Source organism: Nyctereutes procyonoides, unplaced genomic scaffold (assembly GCF_905146905.1).
Source record: "Nyctereutes procyonoides isolate TBG_1078 unplaced genomic scaffold, NYPRO_anot_genome, whole genome shotgun sequence".
Classification (NCBI taxonomy): domain Eukaryota; kingdom Metazoa; phylum Chordata; class Mammalia; order Carnivora; family Canidae; genus Nyctereutes; species Nyctereutes procyonoides.
This window is the reverse complement of record NW_026575042.1, coordinates 45926157-45950996: the sequence shown is the minus strand read 5'-3', so window position 1 is coordinate 45950996 and position 24840 is coordinate 45926157. Positions and strand designations below refer to the sequence as shown.

The following is a 24840-nucleotide window of genomic DNA, read 5'->3' as shown; positions in this document are numbered from 1 at the left end:
CGCAAGATTTCTGTGTACTAAACTCGATGCCAAACATCTGTTGGCCAATTTCTTCCTTGGCCTACATATTATCCAACAGTAGTCGATACAGTTTTTAGATACCAACAGGATGGCTCTTACCCCCCTTTGCTAAGTATCTCTGTACCACAAACACTTCCACAGAAGCATGATGGCATCAACTACTCTCACATTCCACCAGGATGGTATCCTTGGCCAATTAAATTATCCCAATTGTTTTGATGCTGAAAAGTAATTGCAATCCTTTTGTTTATAAACCTGGGTCTTGGATTAAGCATTCATGGCGTCTATACAGGAAATAGCAATACACAAAGTATTCCACCTCCAATGAAAGTTTAATTGACATCTGAGAGCAGGGCCTTTCAGAGAGCCCAGAGCAGCAAGTGTGTGGTGTGATCTCCTCGCTGGTCAAAAGTAGGGGCCGCACTCCAGCTGGCCCAGTCCAGAGAGCCAGCACCTGGCTTCCCCACTGCCCGACCTTCTTCTCCCAACCTAACAACTCCCTTCATCAGTTTGCCACGTCACCCAGAGGACTATGCAAGTCTCGGACAAGGAACAATGCTCCCAGGAGCTGGATTTGGAGGAGATAACAAGGAAAATTTCATTTCTGGACAAATGGCGGCAAATCTTTAGTTATCATCGGTAAGAATGTCCTTGTGTTCTCACTTCTCTAGAACCAGAGGGATTTCAGGTGTTCAGGCAATCAGCTTTTATGCTCGCTACATGAGAAGTCTCCATTATAGGTTTACATTTAAGATGCTTCAGGTATAACCATGTGTGGAGAGAGACTTTGCTAGCAAGGTTGGGTTGGAGGAGGTCTGAGGGTTGAATAGAGGGAGTCATTTACTTGATGTTCCCTCTTTCATTTATAGGTTGGGAGCCAATAGCACAACTCTTCAGGTAATTACTTTTCTCAAAACCAATGTGTTTTCCTCTGGTTGCTTCTTCAAACAATCACATTAACGGCATAATCGGCATTTATTCTATGCACATAATGTCACTCAGGCACCCGGCATTTAACGTGCGAACACAGAAAACTAGAAAGCCCGTTGAAATCTTTTCTTTTGCTTTCCTTTTTTTTTCCTCCATAAAAATCTCTTCCCACTTTTAAGTACTTTTCATCATTAAGAACACCATATGGTTATTATTTTAGAAAAAAGTAATATTAGAATCTAGAGTTCTTACACGTGCAAAGCAACACTAGATTCTGACATCCAAATGCTTCAGCGTTCCTGAAGAAAAGTAATTTTGAAAGTAGCTATCATCTTTATTCAGCTTCTGAAAAACTGTTTTCCTTCATCATTTTCAAAAACGGGAAAGATGACTGAATTCAGGGGTTACGAGGCATTTTAAAATCTGTTATACGATGTAAGATGAAGGATGTTTTTTTTTTTAATCTCTGTAACCCAAGGTTACGAAGTAGTGAACTTGGTATTTCAGATATTAATTCAATCTCTGAACAAACACAGCACAAAACATGAGGGCGATTTTCTTGGCACTAATATATGATATGATCAAACAACTGAATTATTAATATTTTAACTGTTAACGCTAAGGCATCTTCCTCCAAGTAACCTGTCATCAAAAGCCTTATTTGTGCTAAAGCTTTCCTAACCACAGTCTAAATTAGAATCAGAGAGATAATGCTTCCATTTTAGTCCTGGAAGTATTCAGTGGAAATAGCTACCATTTGGGAGAACAGAATATTCAAAAGATAAAACAATCTTTGAAAGGAAAAAAATAAATAAATGTCAAATTACGCTTCATACAAGGTGAGGGAAACCCATCGCCATGAATGTAAAGATTTTCCATTTGATTTACGGAATGCAGTAGTCTGCAACTTGGAGGCTGTGTTTCTGAGATAAGAAAACATCTTGGCCTCTAGGAATCCAGAAAACTAAGGAGACAGTTTCCTTCATGTTTCGGCTACCAACGGGGCAGATTTGTTTCACGGCATCGGTATAGAAGTCAAATAAATTGGAGGAAGACTTGACGCCAACATATTTAAATGCCATAAGAATCGGTCAAGAAGAGTAAAAATAAGTTTTTTTTCTTAAAGATAGGGGGTGGTTTTCTTAAAGACGAAAATTATTATAACTCACTTACTAGGGAGCAGGAATCTGAGAAAATTAAAAGGAGGTAACCCGACTTCATTTATGGGCCAGTTAACCACACAGTGAGAAATCCCTCGTAGACACTGGAAGGTTCATTTACTGTTTATAAAATGTTGTCTTCTCAAAACAAGAGACAGCGACATTTACATTCTTCTCTAAACGTAATTTCAAGTCAAGGTCTTGATAGCATTAATTATGTTTCCATAGTTACATTTAACCTCTCCCAGTCATGTAAAACTTAGGAGAAACCCTTTGACACAGACACTGGGATTTTTCTGCCTCTTTTATTGCTATTTATCACAATTTTCAGAGGTCTCTAAAAGGGAGACAATATTTTCTGAACACTGATATTTCCGAGAGAAAGAGAGAAAAAGGGGAGGAGGAGGAACAAGTCATCACCAGCTCTGTTTGCTTTGGGTTTTTTTGTTTGTTTGTTTTTGTTTTTGGTTTTTTTTTTTTTTTTTTTTTTTTTTTTGGCGGTGGCATTTTACACAGAATCATGAAGGCAACCATATAACTGCGGATGAAACTGAAGATGGACCGGGAATGCCTCAGCCCACAGGACAAGGACATTTGCCATCAAGCAGCCTTTGTTCTATCCCCAAACCCTCTATCATCTCTTCAAAATCAGGCGGCTTCCCTATCTCCCTAGCAATGGCCATGGTAAGTATAGCTTGTCAATTAAATATGAAAGGAAATGTAATCTTCCCCAAACAACAAGGCTGGGGAATCTTATCTGCTGTCATGTGAGAGTATTACGGAAGATAAGACCACAGACGGTTGTTATTGGTAAAAGGAGAATATAATTAAAATGACTTATTTATGGTATTTTTCAAGGACGTCGGTGGTGTTAACAATCTTTTCCTCCCAAACTCGGAGAGTCTCTCCATTCACTTCCTTGGTCTGTTGATTAACTTTGAGGGAGTGAGAGAGTTAAGTTCAAATAATCACTACATAAGGTAAGATAGGGCAGGTGACAAGTGCCACAAACAAGCATCCAGAAAGCCAGGTCCCAGCCCTGTCCCAGCACAGGCAGGAGGGAGGGAGGGAGGGCAGGCGGTGGGACACCTGGGCCAGGCCTGGTCCTGGGGCAAGGGGCTCATCTCAGGAAATGTTTTCTGGGGCTGCCAAGGAACATGCAGAGTTGAAAAGAAGCTGACATTGAGGATTCAAGTGGATTTGGAATCTCCTGGTCCCAGGGACAATTCACTCAATTCCAAACTTGCTGGGGGGAGTTGGGCAAAGGGCTGAGGCCGAGACCCAGCTAGGGGGCAAACCAGCAGCATCTCATGGGGCCAAACAGGCCAGGGCTGGAGCCAAATGCCTTGGCAATGGTCCGAAGGCCCAGCTGTCAAGGTCAAAGAGGCATGGTGGCGCACTGGGGAAGCTAAGCCATGGGTCAAGCCAGGGGGGGAAGGAAAAGGACCAGCTAGGGTGAGAGATCCCTTCCGTCAAATTGCCTACAAGATAGTTCTCTCAATCAGAGTGGGACTCGGGACTTCTTAGGACAATTTCTTCCTCAGGACTTTCCTCCTGTCTCTTCACCTCCATACTGTATTCTGGAGCCTCAGGCAGAGACTTTTCCTGGGGGGCCCTAAGAACAAGAATTGGAGGAAGCACATGTCCTGAGGACATGCTGCCCTACGCCTGGGCAAGCTTGCAGAAGCCACCCAGGACCAGCCTGGTCACCTGGCCGAAGGCCAATAACACTTGCCCTGTAGTCAGGCCTGCCGCAGGCCGTGTGCTGCACACAGGGTCAGGCAGGAGTGGGGACTGGAACCCCTTCTGGGGAAACCACACAGTCTCCATCTGCTTGTTGGGTTGGCCCCGACTGCAGCATTTGCAACCCCGAATACAGGCTTCCCTTAAGGTCCTCAGAGGGGACATCATCACTTGTAGGGACCAAGCCCCACATTCCTTTTTACCCTGCGCATCCTCACGGGCCTTACAGAGCAGCTCTTTCCTGTCATCCTTGCAGTACAGATGTACCAGGAGGCCCACCGTTCTTTCTTATTATCACAAATCTTTGCTCGATCCACCTTCCCTCCGTTGCTCAAATGCCAGATGTCACAGGAAGACAGGTCAGCAGGCTCCCAGGAGACGCCGCATTTGCTTACTGGCCTCACAGCCCCTGGCTGGTACCTTGACTCGTGTCTTGCGTGTCCAGTTAATGGCTAGCCTCTCAGGGAACGAAGACAGGCCATGCACGTGTGACCCCGTGAGAGTCTCCAGCCTCAGTGATGGTCTGTCTACACTGTGCCGTAGAACCGGAAGCGAGGGCAACTGTGTGCATTTTCCAAGATAATGTTTTTAACGAGCAATCTCTAATAGGAATGTATTCCTGGCTCTGTGATGCCTTTCTATGAAGACCCTCATTGTAGGATTTACACATATCAGGAAATTAGACTACCTTTTCTATGAGAAAAAAAAAAGAAAAAGAAAAGCATGAATCTTTATCGGTATTTGCCTGTCCGGGCTCCCAGAAATTCCAGAAGCCTTCGTATGATGTAACGGTGGAGGGAAAGAGTGGGGTAGGAAGGAGACAGAGGTGGGAGGGAGTCTTCTCTCAGTGTACCTTTTTGTACTCTCTGGATTTTGAACCATGTGAACATGCGATGTATTTTTAAAAACACATGTAGAAACTTTAAAAACAGGAGAAAGGCAGTCGCAGATGTTTCCAAAGTCTTCCAGTCTCTCCGTATATTGTTGGAAGCCAGAGAGCCTGGGTCTGAATTCCCCCACTTATCCACCAACACAAACGTGATGTGATTGCAGACCTCCCCCGTGACTTTTCCAAGGTAATTCTCTCCCTTTGGAAAAGCCTGGGGGACAAAAGAATCAGATGGCTAGAGCCTGATCCGGAGTCGATGGAGTGGTAAGGAAGTCCCAGAAGTGGAGATAATTGATTTTTTTTTCTTTAAAAAAAAAATGAATTTGGACTTATTCCCATTGTGTGGGCCAGATGATAGTGTGTCCTTTAAATAGCAGTAGCATTAATTAAACACACCCTGGCATTTCGAGCTGCTGAGCCTTGGATCCTGAGTACGCGTGTTCCAGGGAGCTGGTTTGGAAGCTTGACCAAGTCTAATGGATGGGTGGGCGGTGCAGCCGCCTGGCAAATTATCAGAGCTATTGAATCCTAATATTCACTTGAGGATGCCTTTTGTTGTCATTGGGCCCTTCTCTCTTCCCTCCTCTGTTTGGGGTAGGGATGCGTGGGATTTCCTGACTTGGGACCACACACTCTTTGCTGGAAATCTGCTGAGAAAGGAGGTATGTGTGTGTGGGGGGAGTGCGCATGCCAGCCCTCCTGTTTCTCCCCTTTGTGACCCGTTTCCAAGACTACAGCCCTCTTCCTTTCCCCAACGGAACATCTTAGGGTGCATGAGGTGTGAGGAATGATGGTCAAGGCGGCTGGCCTAGAGAAGGTGAGCGGCCTCCTCTGCGCTCTTGCACCTGCACCTCTCCGCCCCTCACCCCAAAACTGCCTGCCTTCCCTCCAGGGCACTCTCCCGTCCTCCTCCACAACCAGGCCCTTCTCCAGAACCCAGCCCTGAACACATTCCTGTAGCCTCTTTCATCAGCAGCCAATAAGCAGGCTCCCGGTGTGTTTTCAATACCACCCAGCAGGAGCATATTATATTCTGGTGGAGACCCAGGAGCTTCCCGGGAGCCTAAGAGGCAACGGGTGAGGCTTTTTGGAAGTGGGAAGCACAGCCTGGTGTCCCCGCAGAAGGTCTGGCCAGGAGATGGACCTCAGTGGATGTTTGCTTGGTTCATTCACTGTTCTGGACAATCTCCCAGGGAAGCAGCCCAGTGTGGGGCAGTAGGTATCATCCCGGTGCCCCTCTTGTACTCTCCACCCTTCTCCACCCTGCCCCCTGCCAAAACTGACCTGGAGGGATTCCATCAACAGGGCTCCCTCCTCTCCTGGCGCCCTACTGAGTTTGACCCATGGGAGCTCTGGAAGGAACCCTGGAGGGAGCCTGGAGGGAGCCTGAGGGGAGCTCTGGAGGGAGCTCTGGAGGGAGCCTGGAGGGACCCTGGAGAGACCCTGGAGGGAGCCCTGGAGGGAGCCTGGAGGGAGCCTGGGGGGAGCCTGGGAGGGAGCCTGGAGGGAGCCTGGAGGGAGCTCTGGAGGGAGCCTGGAGGGAGCCTGGAGGGAGCCTGGAGGGAGCCTGGAGGGAGCCTGGAGGGAGCCTGGAGGGAGCCTGGAGGGAGCCTGGAGGGAGCCTGGAGGGAGTCTGGAGGGAGCCTGGAGGGAGCCTGGAGGGAGCTCTGGAGGGAGCCTGGAGGGAGCCTGGAGGGAGCCTGGAGGGAGCTCTGGAGGGAGCTCTGGAGGGAGCCTGGAGGGAGCTCTGGAGGGAGCCTGGAGGGAGCTCTGGAGGGAGCCTGGAGGGAGCTCTGGAGGGAGCCTGGAGGGAGCTCTGGAGGGAGCCTGGAGGGAACCTGGAGGGAACCTGGAGGGAACCTGGAGGGAGGATTTGGAAAGGAGTCAGGGTCTGTGCAGCCAGCAGAAAGCCAGTCCTCTCTCCCCAGAGTGGTTCAGGTCACTACTCCCTCCACTCCCCCTTCAGGTCTAGGGGAGATGCTCTCACTGGCTGTGGGAGCCCCATTAGCCTCTGGGTCCCCCGCCCCCCATGCAGCCCACGTCTTTGTAAGTAGTCCCTGTCTTCAACTTTCCTCAGGTTGATCATCCTGACCTAGGGCGCCATCTGGTCCCTGCAGTCCCTCTACTGGTACAAGCTGAAGGGCTTGCATTTGGGGCCTGGAGCTGCCATTTACAAGGGAGCTGACCTTGGGCCTACACGCAGCTGCTCCGCACCCCAGATGTTTTCATTGTACACTGAAAGGGCCAAATTCAATTTTTAGAAAATTCGGCCGATGCTTACTGGGAGCCTGTCACATACCAGCCAGGGCCCTGGATGCTGAGGAATCCATGGTGAACGTGACCAGGCCAAGCGTCTACCACTCCATCTGACGGGCGAGGAGAGTAATGTTTCCTTGGACCCACTAATTCTAAACTCTGATCCCGTGATGAGCTGGTAATTCCTAAGGCAAGAAAAGGTTTAGAGAAGAAGCATCAAAAAGTCATGCTACTTAATGTGTGAACGTGGGCATGTGAGCGTGTGTGTGCATGAGTGTGCATGAGCATGTCAGACAACGATCCTCACCGCTGTCATCATCCTGGCAATCAGGAAAGAGGTATTCATTACAAATTCTAGAAAACTAACCAGGGGAGAAGAGAAAAACTCAGAACCGTGCTTGAGGGTGCCAAGTAAGAACGATCGTCCTGGTCATTCATTAGGACCCTCACCATTTGTGTCCCGTTAGCCGGCAGCACGATGACCCACACCTCTCCTGAGTCTAGCAGGCCGGGCTTGGTCCAAGTGATATTCCTTATGAAGGTCAATGTCAACGTAGGTAAGATGAGTCACCCTTACTAAGTCACTGGCTGGGAGGGCTGGCCCCAGAGGCCCACCCCAGTCGGGCTGGGTGGTGACACTCCCTAAGTTGGAAGTGGTACCTGGCAACAGAAGGAAGACCTTGTTTAGACTTCCAGAGGTTTGTTTTTTTAAGTGAATTTGAATTCTAAGCCTTCTTAGTCTCAGGCTCTCACATTTACACACTTCCCCTCCCCTGCGCCTGTCAGGATAAGCAAGAAAATCTTAGGAGGGGCAATCTGTCCAAGGGCACGCGGTCAGCCTGGAGTGGAACCCATCGTCTTCTCAACCCTGGAGTGGGGGGTGCTCGGGCTGTCTTCTGGGCTGTGCCACCTTGATGGCAGGGAAACACTCGATTTCATCGTCAGCCCTCTTCCTGGGGATGTCCTGTGGTTGGTGGCCCGTTGGCCATGGGACACACCTGGTCTGTGTCTCCCAAGAGCAGTCTCTACGCCCTTCTCTTCTCTCTCCTTGACTTGCTGTTACCCTGCGACACCAAATTCTTTCTTTCTTTCTTTCTTTCTTTCTTTCTTTCTTTCTTTCTTTCTTTCTCTTTCTTTCTTTCTTTCTTCCTTCCTTCCTTCCTTCCTTCCTTTCTTTCTTTTTCTTTCTTTCAAGATTTTATTTTTATTTTATTCATGGGAGTGATTGAGACAGAAACAGAGAGGCAGAGGCAGAGGGGAAGCAAGCTCCTCGAGGAGCAGGGAGCTCAACTCAGGGCTCCATCCTAAGGACCCTGGGATCATGACCTGAGCAGAAGGCAGATGCTTAACCGACTGAGCCACCCAGGTGTCCCCAGGCAAATTATTTTTCTTCAAGTGCACTTCTGGGCCCTTGCTCATGCTGAAATGCACCTGCCTCTGTTTCTTTGTAGAGGCAATCTTTTCTTTCGACAGTGGGAGCAGAGATGGCCAGGAAATAAACTCCAGCCACAGAAGCAGACCCTGGTCCCACAAGGGGAAGAGCATTCCAGATGCAGGCTTCTCCTGCATCTCTTTCTTAGAAACCATTTAGCTCTGGACCAATTGGGCTGCATGTTCTTTTTTGTCCACACCCTCCAGTTGGCTTTGAATGCCCGAATGTGATATTAAGGTTTCCAGGATCAGCCCCCAGGAACTCTCCAGTCTCAACTTCCACAGACTTCCTGTACCACGGTTCTGGAACACACACATACATGCATACGCATGCACACACCGCAGAGTCTCCTAGTTGCAATGAACCACTCCCTGTCCCAGGATGCTCTGAGTACTCTGTGTGTGTGCGTGTGTGTGTGTTTGCAGATCTTCTCTGCCTCCTCTCCCCTCTGTTATAGGCAATAGGCCAATGTGTGGTCTGTCCCAAAGTGTGAGACATGTGCCTCTGCTGGAGCATGAGTGCTTTTAGGGATACGTCATTAAGTGCCATATGACATAGACTGAGGCACCTTGTGGGAAAGTTAGCTCCTTCCTCACCCAGGCAGACCCTGGAGAAAGGCTCTGTAAGGGATGACACCTCATTCACACTTCCTGCTTCCTTAATTACTTAAAAAGAATGCCAGCTTAGGTGGAGCTTTCACAGGCAACGGTTCCTAGCATAAGTCAACCGAACATTGTTTTATTTCCATTATTTTTTTTCAAGATGTGGCGAGTGATTTTGATTCCTACTTAAAGATGTGATATGAAGTGTCCTTACTAAACAGATATTTTTGAAGTTATCGAAGAGTAGCTCCAGCTAGTGAAAAAATATTAATTAAATAAAGACGGGCACGCAAAAACGATAGCGATCATAGGATGACACATACTTAAAGCTAAGGAAGCAGAGCAATGGATGCAAATCCCAGCTGTTCCTACCAGCTGGGTAACTTACTCGAATACTTCTCTGTGAAAAGGGGATAATAAGAGTACCTACCTCAAAGAATTAAATCAACATAATGAATATAAAGCACTTAGGCCAATGCCTGGTGCGTAGAAAATGGTCAATAAACGCTAGATGCCACTTGCCAGCCTGGTTCAAATGCCGCCCCTTCCCTGAAGCCTTCTGGAGTGCTTCAGTCAGAAGTTCTCCTTCCTCTGTTCTCTCAAGCTACCTTGTACTTACGGAACTTCAGACCTTCTATCTTATACCTAGTTGTGAGGTATCATACTTTTTATTTCTCTATATACCAAATAGGGCCAAGCGCATGCTAAACATTTATATATCCCTGATCATGAATGGATTTTCTCTCTCTCTCTTTTTTTTTTCATGTGTTTGGTTTATAAAGGCTTATTTTTTTTTTCTGGGAAGCTCTAAAAGACCCTCTCTAATCTCAACACACTATAGAGTAGCCAGGAAAACCTTAAAGATTCTGGGGCAAGAGAACAGAGAATGCTTTGTTTAGTGTCATTGGAATCAATGTTGTACTCAAGCTAGAAATGCAGAGTCCTGTTTCTTTTTCCTAGAGCAAGAGAGAAAGACTCAAAGATGGGAGAGGTAGGGGCTGCAGAGTCATGGATATAGATAGGGACAAGAGGCAGAGGGCCAGCGCAGCAGCCCGCGGTGGACAGCAAGGCGTAAGGGAGACATGGCTGGCAATGGAAGGTGAGACAGACACAAGGGACAAAAATTGGTTGGGGACCACAGGGTGCAAAGTCAACACACTGAGCCTTCAGGATAAAATAGTCAAAGGGCACCTGGTTGGCTCAGTCAATTAAGCGTCCGACTTCAGCCTAGGTCATGATCCCAAGGTCCTGGGACTAAGCCCCATGTTGGGCTCCTTACTCAGTGGGGAGTCTGCGTCTCCCTCTCCCTCCGACCCCCGCCCCTTGTGCTTTCTCAAATAAATAAACAAAATCTTTAAAAAAAATAGTCTAAGGGAACCTGGTGTGATTCTTTTGCACACGACTCTACACTTAAGATAGGGGAATAAGGTAACATGTAAACCAGAATGAAGGAAGGGGATGGGCCTCCCTCCATAACTTCACCACCATACTTAAGGCTGTTTATGAGGAATGTGTCCAAGAACAATTATCTTTGTTTGAATCATTTATTTCCCCTCTTCTCAGAAGTTACGGCAGAGCCTCTTTGGCAATACCATCCATGTCTTCAGCCATGACTGGAAAAAGGCCTATTTCAGGTTCCACGATCCTTTTTCTGACCTGGCTTTCGCTTTGGAAGTAGGAAAGGTAATAATGGGCAAAATTTTTTAGATATTCTAATCCCATACTCCCTATCCATGTTTCCCTCCATCCTCACCCATCAGGAATGCATGTTTTCATTACAATCATTTCTAGAAGCATATTTAATATACTTTAAATTTTAACCTTAAATGACAAGAGACTGTTTGCAACTATAAACTTACTGCCAGGGTTGTAGCAAAGTCTCAACTTCCCCCCCATCCCCCCCATACACCCCGCCCTCCCCAATTCTAGTTTTCCTGGCTCTTCTCTCCAAGTTCGAAATATCCCTGAGGATTTAGAAGGCAGCAGGAGACCCAGGAGCTTCTTTCTGTCTTGTTTGAAACCTCAGGAATTCATGTCATCAGTTACCAGTCGCACAGAATTTCAAGGACTAGCCAACAAGTTCCTTGCATCCTACAAATCTTCAAGTTTGACATGAAGCAGGCACATGGTGGAGGGAGGGTGGAGGGGGACACGCATCCCCAGGTGCCAGCCTACAGGGCTCCACGAAGAAGCTGGTCATTGCAGATTCTGGCCCAGCCATGGCATCTGACCATGGCCCCATGTCTATATAACACAGTGTCCCTTTGCCACGCTCAGGGATGCTGTACCCCAGGAGGCCGAGGGCTGCTGCGAATAGACAGCATCCATTTCTAAGAGTTCTCCTTTGTCATGTTGGCCCCGAAGGAATTCCATTAGAGCCCCGCTCCCAGCCTTCACATGCCTCACTGTATTCACCTTCCCCATTTCAGGGAGGGGCCCGAAGTATTCAGATGGCTGTACAAGGATCTATCATCAAATACTTGTTGTTTACAAGGAAGGGAAAAGACTGCGACTTTCAAAGGTAAGAGGCCTAGAACTACTTGAAAGAGTTACGCATTTCAGGAGAACCTTTATGTGCCAAATAGTCAATATGGAAGTTCCCCTGGCCTGGGGGGGGGGGAGCTCTGGAAGGGAGACCAAAGTGGCTCTGGTTCTCCCGGAGGGACTGGATTTTGTGACTGGGGAGGACTCTTCTGAAGCCACTCTCAACGGCTGCAGGAATAATGTTGACAGTTTTTATGCTCCACTGCAAACCATCCTGTCAGGTAAAATGATGCACCTGGTCTCAGGTGGGCTTACTTGACAATATTTGATGGGAAGCCCCAGACTAACAATTTCAAGGAGGAACAAAAGGGCTGCTTTTTAGAAACCCTGGTAAATGAAGGATTAATTCTCCTATTTAACCAGGCTGACAAAGTACAGTGTTTGATAGTTGCCAATTTAAGAAAATCAGTTCATATGACTTGACGTAGATGTCGATAAACCCCTATCGTGTGCAAAGCTCTATGCTCGATATCAGAAGAAATAAAAATAAGTAAAACGTATGTATCTGCCTTCAGCAGGGTGAGTTATCCCTCAAAACAGGAGCTAAATGTATAATTTATTCTAAGATCATGAATTGCCAGTTTCCTGAGAAGCAGAGCCAGAGATGGGAGTTCTTTATACAAGTGATTTATGAAGGGAATGCCTTGTTGGAGAGAGAAAAAAAAAATCTTTTATCCTTCTAGCTTCTTTGGCTGGTCTAATAATTAACCTGACAGAGGACAGATTAATAGGAGAAGAACGTAAGTTTAATGACATGTATACATCCTGTATACAGGGGAGAGACCCAGGAAAATGGAGTAACTCCCCAGAATAGCCAAAGGCATCACCTGAAATACCATCTTTGGCTAAAAACCAAGGAAGATGTTGAGGGAGGGGAGTCCGTCATGGGAGATTACCAGGAAAAGCAGAGCAAACGAGGGGTAAGGTTGTTGTGCAGATTTACATCTGTGTGTTCTTGACCAATAGAAGTTTCTGGAGATTTAGAGCCACCCCCCCCTTCCAGTGAGAGAGATACCCTTACAAATGGCAATTTGCCTTATAATGTCTTTTGCAAAAGGGTAACTTCTACTGAGCTTTCAGACCTTCTCTGAAGTCTGTAGTTAAAAAAGGAAAAATAAACCAGCTTAAAATAATCAATATGCCAAAGAGGTTGGGGTGGCAAGACTCGCTCCCCTTCAGCCCGCAGGAGGAACCTGTAAGAGCGAGGGATGCAGGGTAGGGAAGGAGAAGCTGGGGATGTGGTGTCCAGTGATGTCCAGCCTTGGTCTGATCCCATGGGAGCTCTGCAGCCTCAGCTGGCCCATTTTCAAAGAAGTAAGTGGGGCCTTTGGGCTTCCCACCCAGTCGGCCTTGGCTTTCAGCCATCCCTCAAAAGGCAGGCATAACTCCTAATCACTCCCAGGCCAGGTGGTTCCAGATCTTCAGAGAGAGTTGAAAAGTAGGAGTCACAGGTAGCCATCCCTCAGAGCAGCTGGGGGAGGTGTCCACCAAGTAAGTAAAAGGGGCCTCAGGGAATCCAGATGAAGTACATACACATTTGCTCCACACATAAAGCATCTCGCACAGCACCGGGTATGCCAATTTAATTTAAATATTAAATATGTGGTGATGAGGAACCGCTATCCGAGACCTGCTCCATGAAGACTTCCTGAACCTTCTGAGTCAAAAGCTGTCTCCCTCTTCTGGACTGTCATAGCCCTTTGGTTTATTCTCATCCACCTCCTCAGACTAGGTTTTGGAGTATGGAACTCCCTGTTGCCCAGTTCTGTACCACCGCAGGGCTAGAAGGATGATATACATAAATCATTACTGAGTTCCTTAATGAACCCCAATCATGTGTTTCTCCAACAGTTGTCAGCGTTAAATATTTAGAAAACCGGCACAGTAGAGGTCTACAATGTAAAGACTGGCTCCCATGTCCTGGGAAATCCTGACAAACTGGGATTGCTCCATAGACTCTAATGGTTAAGAGCAGGGAGTCAGGAGCCAGCCTGCCTGATTTCAGATCACTGCTCTACCATTTCCCGGGTGAATGACCCCCTGGGGCGAGGTAGGGGGGACAATTACTCAACATCTCTTTCTTTCTTCGCCTCTAAAATGTGAGTAACAGGGACGCCTGGGTGGCTCAGTGGTTGAGCATCTGCCTTCTGCTCAGGTCAGGATCCTGGGGTCCTGGAATCGAGTCCCTATTTGGGCTCCTTGCAGGGAGCCTGCTTCTCCCTCTGCTTCTCTCTCTGCCTGTGTGTGTGTGTGTGTGTGTGTCTCATGAATAAATAAAATCTTTCAAATAAAATAAGATGCAAAGTAGCTGTAGTATCTACTTCACGAGGTTCTTGGGAGGATGAAATGAGGTGACGTGTATGAAGCACTTAGAGCAACGCTGGGGACAGTGATGCCAGGCAAGTGTGAGCTACAAGTCAGTAAGGACAACATAAGGTGGGCCTCCAGCGAGGCATAGGACAGACATGAGCAGGCGGGACAGACAATGAAAGGTACACCTTGGCATGAGCAAAGCTGTGGAGGGGCAGCGTAGGATGTATGTTCAGGTCACTGGTCCATGGGGGCCAGCGGGCTTGCACAGTAACACAGGGAGATAATGCTGGGAGGATTGTTTGGGGTCACACTTGCAAAGGGCCTGTCATTGGGTTAAAAAAGTTGGCTCAGTCTCTGCTGGAGTTCAGGAGAGAGGACAGTTGGTGGGGTCGCAAGAGGTGGGATGACTCACAGGGTGGCACTGGCTAAGATCACCCACAGAAATAATATGCTGCTGTGAGGATGCCAGTTCCCGTGACGTTCTCACGGCGTAGTTGATGAAGGAACCAAAGAGACCCTCCTGGTGTTCAGAAAGGGACCTAAAGGTAGAGGCACCTCGCGTTCAGCTAGGTGACTGTTGATGCCAGTGTTTCCCCACCCAACCTTCTGCATTGTAGTTTATGTGCCATAAGCAAGCAGGAGCAAGAGCAAGCCCTGGCTGTGGCACTGGCCAGCATCGTGTGGGCTGCAGGAGCAGCTGAGAAGGCCACCGTCTGCCTTGTCACTGAGGACACCTACATCACCTCCACCCCTGACTATCCTGGAGATGATTTCACTGAGCGAGTGAGTGCACCCCTGCCCATCCTGCCACATAAAGGGCCAATGAAGCCAAAGAGTGTACTTGGCTCACCATGGAAATGAAGGTGGAGCCCCATCGATGTTTCTGGAAGTGTCGATGTGACCAAAGGCATCTTCCAAGGAGGTAACGACCAGGGTTGTAAGTGATCCAGGTGGCCTAAGGGGAGAGGAGACTCCTGCTGTGAATTTTTCCTTCCAGAATTCATCATGATCGGGATTATCCCATACCTGAGATCATTACAGGCTGCATTTCCACATCCACTGTCTTAAACACTGCCGAGTCCTACCTATCAGGAGAAAAACATGTTTATGGTTTTGCTGCTCAAGATATCATATTGGCTTAAAACTAAGGAATGTAGAAGTGAGGCCAGGTCATTCACTTCCACTATGTATGTTTTGCACGGCCTTGTGTAAGACGAAACGTCAGGCTTTAGCAATGTGATTTTGCAATGAAACAAAAAGCTTCCTTGAGGAAATAGCCGTAACTTGACACCTTATAGATGTAGCTTTCATCTTCCTTTTCATTTTTATCTTCTATTCCTGATTTATAGCTCCAGCTGTTTGAACTTGTAGAGAAAGAAGCCACTGAGAAATTCATCTATGATCATTTACAATGCGTAAGTGTTTAAGTGTTGAGATAATTCCTTTATGTTGAACTGATCTTACAGGAATCTTCTTTCTTTTACAAAGTGTATTTCTAATGATGCTTATTAAGAAAACCAGGTCATTTTGAAAGCTAAGGAAAGGCCAAATGAGAGAAAGAGAAGCCCGCCTCTCCCTCCCCACAACCTAAAAAGAGGCGAGCTCACACACAGGCCACTCACAATTGCCTCTTTGTCCCTGGCTAATCAAACCCAGAGAATAATGCTATAGAAGGCGTATGCCAAGATTTCTTTTGTGGGAAGAGAATACGTCAAAGCAGCCTTGTCTCATCTGATGGATAAAACACAAAAATGCCTTACAACGAAAGCCCTGGTCTAAATTGCCAAAATGACTCCAAGGAAATGACTTCTGTTCTGAAAAAGGTGGCCTCGTTTCACCTTGTTTTACCAGCACCTTCCATGCAGTGTCCTCCTGGCAGTGGAACTTCCCCACCTCCCAGGTGGGGACAGTGTTGGTGGAAAATCTAAGGTGCTTTTTAAAGATTCCTTTGCAGTGGAAAGGGATGAGTACTGATTTTCTAAAGAATCAGAACCCTAAGAGGTAAAAGAGGATGATTAGTAGGGTAACCACGAAGCCACACAACTGTGGATTATACAGAAGGGGGAGATGTGTTCTACGAAACTCACTGCTCCGTTCCTTCCAAAGTCTATAGAGGCAGAAAACTTGGGCGTGAGTTCTCAGCCATACATTGGCCACGCGATCTTGATTAAACCAGTTACCTCAGGCCAACCTCCCTAACCATCTCATAGGTCTGTATGGCAGGTAGAAGAAAGACCCCCCAGCCAATGCCACCCCCCACACAAAGGTGTCCATACCTTACCCCCTGGAACCTGTGAATTTTATTCTTCCGTAGAAAAGGGGAATTAAGGTTGCTAATCAGCTGACTTGATTTTTTTTTTCATTTTTAAAGCTTGTATTATTTAAGTATAGGTGACACACCACATTATACTGGCCTCAGGTGCACAACATAGTGATCTGGCAATTCGGTGCATTGCACAATGCTTCAACATAAGGAGAGTACTCTGCATCACCCAGGTGAGCCCAATTAATCACAAAGGCCCTTAGATGTGGAAGAGGAAGTCAGAGGGTATAACATGAGGAAAGTGGCACCTGCCACTGCTGGCTTTGAAGATGGAAGCAGGCGGACAGGATCACTAGAAGCTGTAAAAGGCAGGGAAACAGATTCCCCCTAGAGCCTCCGGCAGGCCTGCTGACATTTCGATTTTGGCCCAGTTAGACCCACTTTGGGCTCCTGACCTCCAGAACTGTAAGATAATACATTTGTATCGTATTTCGTTTTATCAAGTTTTTCGTTGTAATTCCGGCAGAGTTAACATGCAGTGCTGTATTAGCTCCAAAATTTGTATTATTCAAGCTATGAAATTTTTTTTAAATTTTTATTTATTTATGATAGTCACACACAGAGAGAGAGAGGCAGAGACACAGGCAGAGGGAGAAGCAGGCCCCATGCACCGGGAGCCCGACGTGGGATTCGATCCCGGGTCTGCAGGACCGCGCCCTGGGCCAAAGGCAGGCGCCAAACCGCTGCGCCACCCAGGGATCCCCAAGCTATGAAATTTATGGTTATTTGTTACAGCCTCATTATAAAACTGATAAAAGCTGTATGATAGACTTTAAAGACCTGACATGAAATATTAAGTGAGAAGTTTCCTTAGGGACTCTTTGTTGTGGGCAAGAGATGTCTAATGGGGTGACACAGAGAGAACCACGTAAGGCACAAGGCTTCCAGCAAAAATAGGCAAACCCTTTCCTCTTAGTCCTCTATCTCCTCAACGCAGACCTGGGGTAGTCTGATGCAATAGGAAGGACCCCACGTCTGTGGGCGATTCCTCAGTGTAGCCAGAGTCGAGAATCACAACTATCCTCAATGAAGACTAAGAGTAAAGCCAGAATAAGTAAAACAGGCCCAAAGCAGAGGCAGACCATGTGGTGTGGGTGAGCGTGGCACAGGAGCTACCCTGGTCAAACAGACCCCTGCCAACTGTCACCAAAGCCACTCTGGGGAAGCGTGGGCAGCAGTTCCTCAGGGAGGGTGGCACTTGATGCTCCTCTCAAGGGCACCCCCGACCAGGGACTTCACTCTAGGATGAGCCCCCATCCCAGACCTTTACCAAAGCCCATTCACTCTCAAGATGCACAGTGCTGTGTCCCATTCCTGTGTCCCATCTCGAGACAGAAATCAAGCCAGAGGTCTGCGGGCTACATGTGAATAGTAGGACCTATTGTCATGGGTTGGATTTCATCCTCCAAGAAGATATGTTCAAGTCCTAACCTCCAGTGCCTGTGATCTTATGGGGAAAGGAGGTCTTTGCAAATGGAATCAAGTTAAGAAGGCGGCATCCTGGCTTCAGGTCGGCTCTAATCCGGTGACTGGTATTGTCATAAGAAGAAGAGGGAAATTTGGACGCAGACACGGGGAGAGCACCATGTGGTAATGCGGGCAGAGGCTGGAGTGGTGCATCCTATAAGCCGAGGCACCCCAGGGATTGTCAGCAGCCACCAGAAGCTAGAAGACGCAAGGAAGGATCCTTCCCTACGGCCTTCAGCAAGAGCAGAGCCTTGCCCTGACACCTTGGTTTCAGATGGCTGGCCTCCAGAATAAATTCCTATTGTTTTTAAGCCATTCAAATTTCTGGTGATTGGTGACAGCAATCCTAGGAAACTAATACACCCATCGTACATGATCTGCAGCAGTAGCCCACACAGTGTTGTATTTTTAAAAATTTGACTCAGCAACTGTCGAAAACAATCAGGAGATGCCACACAAAACTCTGGATTTTGTAGCTTCCCCCCCCCCCCCAAATCAGGAAATCTGGCTGCCCTAGGCCTATCTCCTGGCATGTCCTCAAATTAGCTGACATGGGGGCGGTGACTCCCATTGGGCAAGCTCAGAGAGGCAGGATGATGCCACCCACCTGGCAAAAGGACTTTGCAGATGTGATTAAGTTAAAGATCTTGAAATAGGGAGGTGATCCAAATTTTCCTGGTGGTCCCAGTTAATAAGAGGAGTCTTATAAAAGAAAGTGGATGCCAGGGTGGGGGGAAAGAAAGAGGTGTGGCGAGGGAAGCAGAGGGAGAAGAGGGGTCGCAGTGTAGGGTCACACTATAGGATCATGAGCCAAGGATAAGGACGGCTTCTAGAAGCTGGAAAAGGAAGTGAACAGCATTGCCCATCAAGCCCCCAGAAGAAACACGGGCTTGCCAGCAGCTTGAATCAAACTCATGAAGCGACACCCCTGTTGGACTTCATATCCCAAACTATATGAATTTGTGTTGTTTCTACGCCGCCGACTTTGTGGGGTTTGTTATGGTCGTAACAGGAAACGAACACACCAGTGCCCCCAGTCTGCCTCAGGCCCCACCTCTGCTCATTTCTCCGACCCTGCAGCACACCCATTCGGGTCCCTGTCTGGCTCCTGTGGTGCTGGAGTGTTTTCTCCTGCCTGAGGGTCCTGCCCCTGCCAGGGCACAGAGGGTGAAGGGCACAAATTAATCCAGGAAAGGGAAAGCACCTGCATTTTAGTAGAGGCCCTCCTGTGCCTCTGGAGGAGTGGCTTTCACCCTGGGAACCTTGAAAGCCAGCCAAGGAGCTACTTTTCAGCAGCCGGAGCACTGATGGGAAGCTAAGGCCTACTACCTGAACGTTGGTTGGGCAATTTGGATCTGATCCTGGAGCTCACAGGGAACCTTTGGAAACTTGTAAGCAGAAATAGAACCTGGCCAAGAAAAGACACAGGGGAGACATGCCTGAAAGAGGGACGGATACTAATTTTGCTGTCGTTCCAGCGCGTTCCAAGAACTAAGGTTGGTACTGTGCCTGATTTCACTGGACTTTTGCAACAAGCCTGCCATGTATCTGCAGTTGCAGATCAGGAGATTGAAACTCAGGCAAGTCAGTAAATGGGAATAAGAGTAGAGCTGGTTTTGAACATAGACCTGTCTAGCACCAAAGCTATTTCTGTAGAGGATCTCTGCTCCCCTCGGGGGCAATGAGGAGGGAAGGGTACCCCGACCGAGGAGAGGCTGGGAGAGGGGCCAGCCAAGAACACACAGCGGGCCTGGGCTAGGATGGAGGCCGGAAAAATGGAGAGGAAAGATCTACTACATGGTAGCCCTGATTCACGTGATACAAGTGGAAGGAAGAAAAATAGGTCAAAAAGCAAGAGAATGATGTGCCTTGGACAGATCTGAAACAGGGAAGAATGCATTTGAAAGTGAAGATGACCCAGGGCAGCATCCTATCAGCAGCTCGGAGAAAAATAAAATCTTCTTGGGCTATAAATCCTTGAATTCATGCCTAGAGATAAACATAGCTGCATTGCTTTGAGGCAAACATGCTTTTTTATTTTTTTTTTTTTTTCTGTACTCCCAAACAGTTCAAAGGGGAAGGAAGCCATGGTGTCATCTTGTTTCTTTACAGCCTGATCTTCTCCAGAACATTTGAAAGGTAAATCCAACAAATATTTGCACAGGCATTTCCTATAGCTCTGAGATCACATAGGTGATATACTCCGGGGTCGGAAAATACTTTCATGCCGTGTTGGAAACATGAGTACAGTGTGGCTTCTCCTGGATGCACTTCGGTGGATTTACCCTTTTCTGTAGTCGGTTTGGCCATATTAATGGGTGAGTGGACGTCACCAGGAAGGTTTGGATTTGCTTCTCTAGGACACTGGTGGCTTCCTGCCTCTGGTGGTTATAACTGCGGACCGAGAACGCCGAAGCTTCTTTGCATAATTTTCATTATAGGAATATTTTATTATTTATATGCACAAAGAGATATATCCACAGATTATTTTTTTTGCCTCTATGATATGCAAAGCCCTATTCTTGGCACCATGGAAAATATAAATGAAAGAAGAGGTGGCCTGACCTGCAGGGTCTGGTCTGGGAAAGACAGGAGGTGTACACAGGGGTACTGGGCAAGGCACAAGTGGTACTTCATATACCAAATGAGGTGTAAAGACAAGGGGTCTTAGGGGATTCCAGGGGAGGAAGGGTCCGCAGCAGATAGTCAAAGAAGACTCCTTAGAAGAAGTGGGCTCTGAAAGGAAGGTAACCTTTTAAGAGTCAGAGAGGGATGGAGAGCCTCTAGAAAGGAAGGGTTCCAGGCCCCAAAGCAGTGTTCCCAACACCTAGCTTTTGCATAACATCGTCACATTTTTGTGGTCTCTATTATTATTTGCTTAACAGTCTTCTTTAAATCAATACATATTTGACTATTAACTTCCCCCCTAAACCTTCATATCCTTTAAATCATGTATTTGCTGTACTAAAGAAAAACGTATTAAGCTCATCACTATAAGCCTTTTTTTTTTTTTTTAAATCACGCTGCACTTTGGGCAATGCTGCACTGAAGCGTATCTGAGGCCACCAAGGCACTCATGATGCTTGACCCAAGTTTGCAGTTCCTATTCATAGAAGGGCGGTGGGGTAAGGATGCCGCCTGTGAATAGGTTCCTTCATCACAGGTCACACGCCAGTACTCAGCACTTCTCCCTGGGTGAGAGCAGGAGCCACATTCCACCTTGACCTCACACAGTCCAGGCTAGGACCCCAAGTCCTGGTCCCTGGTGAAACAGCAGAGGCCGCCCCTTCTGCTGCCAGGAAATGGGCTTAACCCTCAAACTGGTATTTTCCCCCTTGAACAATCTGTTCAACTCTGCCTTGGGCCAGCACTCTCTGCAGTGTTCATGTGTCACTACCCTAAGCCAAGCATCCCTTGTTACCCAGAGCAAACAGTTTCTCCCCCGTGCCCCACCCCCAGCACCCACTGGGATTCTAACACACACACACACACACACACACACACACACACACACGTGTGAGTCTGACACTTGAGCCTTCTCCCTCACCGCCTATCAGCAGCTTCCCCCAACTGCATCCCTAGCTCTTCCCATCACCTCCGCAGCCTCAGAGGCTTTTCCAGGGAGATACACAGGTGTGAGGCACGCGGGAAGGACGGTGGTTAGGTGACCCACTGGACCGCTGCTTTGTGTTGGGAGGTGGAGAAGGAGAGGTTGCAGGTCCCTGGTGCAGTCATCGTCTCTGACCAAAGGCTGATGGTGTCTCGCATTCTGCAGGCTTCAGAAGGACCTAGATGCCTCCACCACTCATCTGTTACAGCCAAGTGCGGGGGGCTTCCTGTGCAGGCAGGTAGGTTGGGAGACTTTGCCTTTCTATTGTAGAATCTGAATAAGGCTTCCCCCCACCCCAATTAAGTATATTCTCTCCTGCAGTGAAGAGTGATCGAGCTACCTCTGAAGGACTGAGAAGATGCTACCCTGAGTTTGTTATCAGACTCTACCTTCCCACTTAACCTCTGAGGGCCCCAAATCCCTGAGAGTCTTTTTTCCCCCAAGATTTTATTTATTTGTTTGAGAGTGAGAATGAGAGAGAGAAAGAGACAGAACATGAGGAGGAAGTTGGGGCAGAGGGAGGGGGAAAAGCAGACTCTCAGCTGAGTGGGGAGCCTGAAGCAGGGCTCCATCCCAAGACCCCATGACTATGACCTGAGCCAAAGGCAGCCGCAAAACCAACTGAGCCGCCCAGGTGCCCTCTCCCTGAGACTCCATAGACCTATTAGAAAATACCTTGACGAGACCCACCAGGAATCCCTAATAATGGAAAGAAAAGTACTAGAAAAACAGTTTAGCTGATTGCTTCTTAAATTGCAACTATGAGAAAGCAGAGTTTAAAAGGAATGTAAAGGGAGGAAGGGCAATAAGATCTGAGTGCGGCCATATGGGGTATGGCTCAAGAAACAAGTCAATAGACTCCTGTTTTAACCCTACCAGAGGTTGCTGACATGTTTTTCCCAAAGTGGATATTAAGGGATCCAAAAGTGGATATTTTTGAAGCAAAACTGGTAATTCTTCAGTGATCATTAAAAGGAAAAAGAAATTAAGTCCTTTTGTCATTGCTACCGAGAATGTAAATATTTGTAAAATATGTCCTCTAGGCAATTTTGAACATGATTTTAACTGGAAGAGCAAGTCCAAATGTCTTTAATGGCTATCAGGAGGGCAAGTCTCAAGAAATATTACATGGAGTCCTGACCCGCAGTGACGTCGGGTATTTGCAGTGGGGTAAGGATGCCTCTGAGGATGACAGGCTTGCACAGGTGAGTGTGCTTTGATTCTCAGCCACACAACCTAAGTGTAAACATTTTGCTTTTTTTTTTTCAGTCTCTATATTCAGGCAATGAAAATCTGAGCTAAATTTGTCCTTTACTATATTCCCGCATGCTTCCCACCCACCACACACACATATACAAACAGAGACTTTCAGAGTCTAAATGTAAATATCCGAGTCTCCTGTACTTGTTTCATATTTTTTATGCATTTTTGTGTACAGAGAGTACAGGTAGTATAAGTAGAATGCAAATAACTTTTTGAAAAACAATACTTGAAATATTCAGACGAAAAGAAAGCTCCCTTCATCCCCATCCAGGGACAGGCCTCCTTCTCAGAGATCAGTACTGTCAGCAGCCCATGTGTATGGTCCCAATTTATTTATGCAAATGAATCCATATTTCCTATCTATTGCTTAAAGCTTGAAGAAAAAAATCACTGGGGAAAAAGACTTTTATGAAACTCCCCCTTTATGAAACTCCTCCCCTAAAGATTTCCAGCTCAGGGGATTCACAGCCTCCGACAACCAGAAAGGAGAATGTGCTGTTGAAAAACATCACGAGAGAACTAAGTCAGATGTGATTCTGCAGAAATAAACAGAAGAGAGGGTGAGGAGGCAAATACACCCAACCCCAAACCAGACATCAAAGAGACGCATCTGTGATAGTTTCACGAAGATCATCACCCTAGAACCCAGGGAGGGCAAGGCGGGTCCTGTGAAAAGCAGCGCTTCTCTGGAGTGTCCATGAGATGAGCAGGGCTGTGATTCAACAGGATGAGGACGGGCCCCCCAGCCCTTCCCCCCTCACCAGCACCAAATGAGGGCCTGGCTCCTCGGGCCTGTCCTGTCCTTCACTCTCCTCGTTCAGCTCAGAATCCCTTTCATGGACATGAGACTTCATGCTTTAGAAGATCCTTTTCCATCCAGATCTTCTCACCTTCCCTCCTGCCATTGGCTCCGGCCACAATACCTCATTCATGAAATCCGCATCTCGTGCCACCTACAAATCCTGTATCGGATGGCACCAGAGAAGTAGAGTTTGACCATAGCAGAATTAAGTACGTGTTGCATTACGAGCATGTTTAAAAGTTTGTTTGCTATTCCTTGGGTTTGAAATCCAGGTCCATCGTAGAAAAATGAGAAGTGACTGATAAGCTAAAAGCAAAAGAAATGAACCCATTCCCAGCACCCAGGGATCAATCCTTTCAGAAATGCTTCTTTGTCTTTTTCCTTCTTATATAAATATGTCCTATTCTACTCTTCAGAAACGTGATTTTTATCATTTGACACAGATATCTGTAATGTGTCAATGGATGTATGCCCTTCGTCATATGTAATGGATGCAAAGGATTCCACTGCGTGGATATGAAAGACGGTGTTTTGAATATATCCTGAACACAGAAGGGATTTGTTCTTGTTATAAGGTTCCTAACCATTCGGTCCTAGATCATCTGAGGACTCATCTTAGAATTTGATATATCGATAATAAACAGGAAAGCTAAGCCATAAGGAAGGGATCTATAGATTTCATTTTACGTATTTTTCTTTTTTTTTTCAACCACACATGGTCATTTGATGTCCATATGGGGTCAAGCACTCCGTACCTCTCCCAGCCCAGTAAGAGGCCAAGACTCAGTTTGGAAAAAAAAAAAAAAAAAAAAGGGAGGATACACCAGGGGCAAGTTTCAAAGAGTGGGGCACAGAAACCATAATAGTAATTGTACTGCTTTGTCTGTGATTACAAAGCTCTTTCACACTGTTTCACTATATTCTCATTATAAACTACAAAGATTTTTAAAAGCGTTTCTCGTATTTAGTCGTTTGCGTAGGTAATTCACAGCTCTGTCGTGTCTCCACACCTGCTCCACACTCTGCTATTATTTGATTAATATTTTTCTTTAAATCAAATCCTTGGAAAAATTTTAATGTAACCTCTTCTGCAGCAGTAATACAAGCCATGGATTTGACACACTGTTTTTTTTTTTTCCTAATACATGTTCACATAAGTAAATAAACAGGTTTTGTTTGAAAGCTCACCCCAGGGCCACTGGCTTTCCTGCCACATGCCACCAATCGGCATTTGTGCCACACTTTGGAAACCTGATTTAAAAGTGAGGGAGGTTCTATAATGCGTAGGAAGTGGCCCTGACCTGAAAACCAGGAGACTCCGTTGGAGGCTTTGCCCCGCCACTCACAGGATCATCACTTGGGCTGGTCACTTACCTTCTCCAGGCCTGTTTCCTCATCTCAGACTAGTGTCCTAACATCTGCTCTGCAACCACAGGACTGAGGTGAAGAGCAAATAAGATAATAAATGCCAAAGCCAACTGAAAA

At 47.0% G+C, this 24840-nt stretch overlaps 1 protein-coding gene across 1 annotated transcript in view; it reads left to right on the top strand.

Annotated features, from left to right (window-relative positions):
* Positions 1–553: 553 nt before the first annotated feature.
* MINDY4B (MINDY family member 4B) overlaps positions 554–24840 on the top strand; it is a 35197-nt gene continuing 10910 nt past the window's right edge. Inside the window, exons 1-10 of the mRNA XM_055321052.1 lie at positions 554–660; positions 891–918; positions 2628–2795; positions 10597–10716; positions 11463–11554; positions 14508–14673; positions 15240–15305; positions 19749–19819; positions 21456–21528; positions 22334–22495. Of these exons, the coding sequence (XP_055177027.1) occupies positions 554–660; positions 891–918; positions 2628–2795; positions 10597–10716; positions 11463–11554; positions 14508–14673; positions 15240–15305; positions 19749–19819; positions 21456–21528; positions 22334–22495 (1053 nt within the window). The remainder of the gene's footprint in view (positions 661–890; positions 919–2627; positions 2796–10596; positions 10717–11462; positions 11555–14507; positions 14674–15239; positions 15306–19748; positions 19820–21455; positions 21529–22333; positions 22496–24840) is intronic.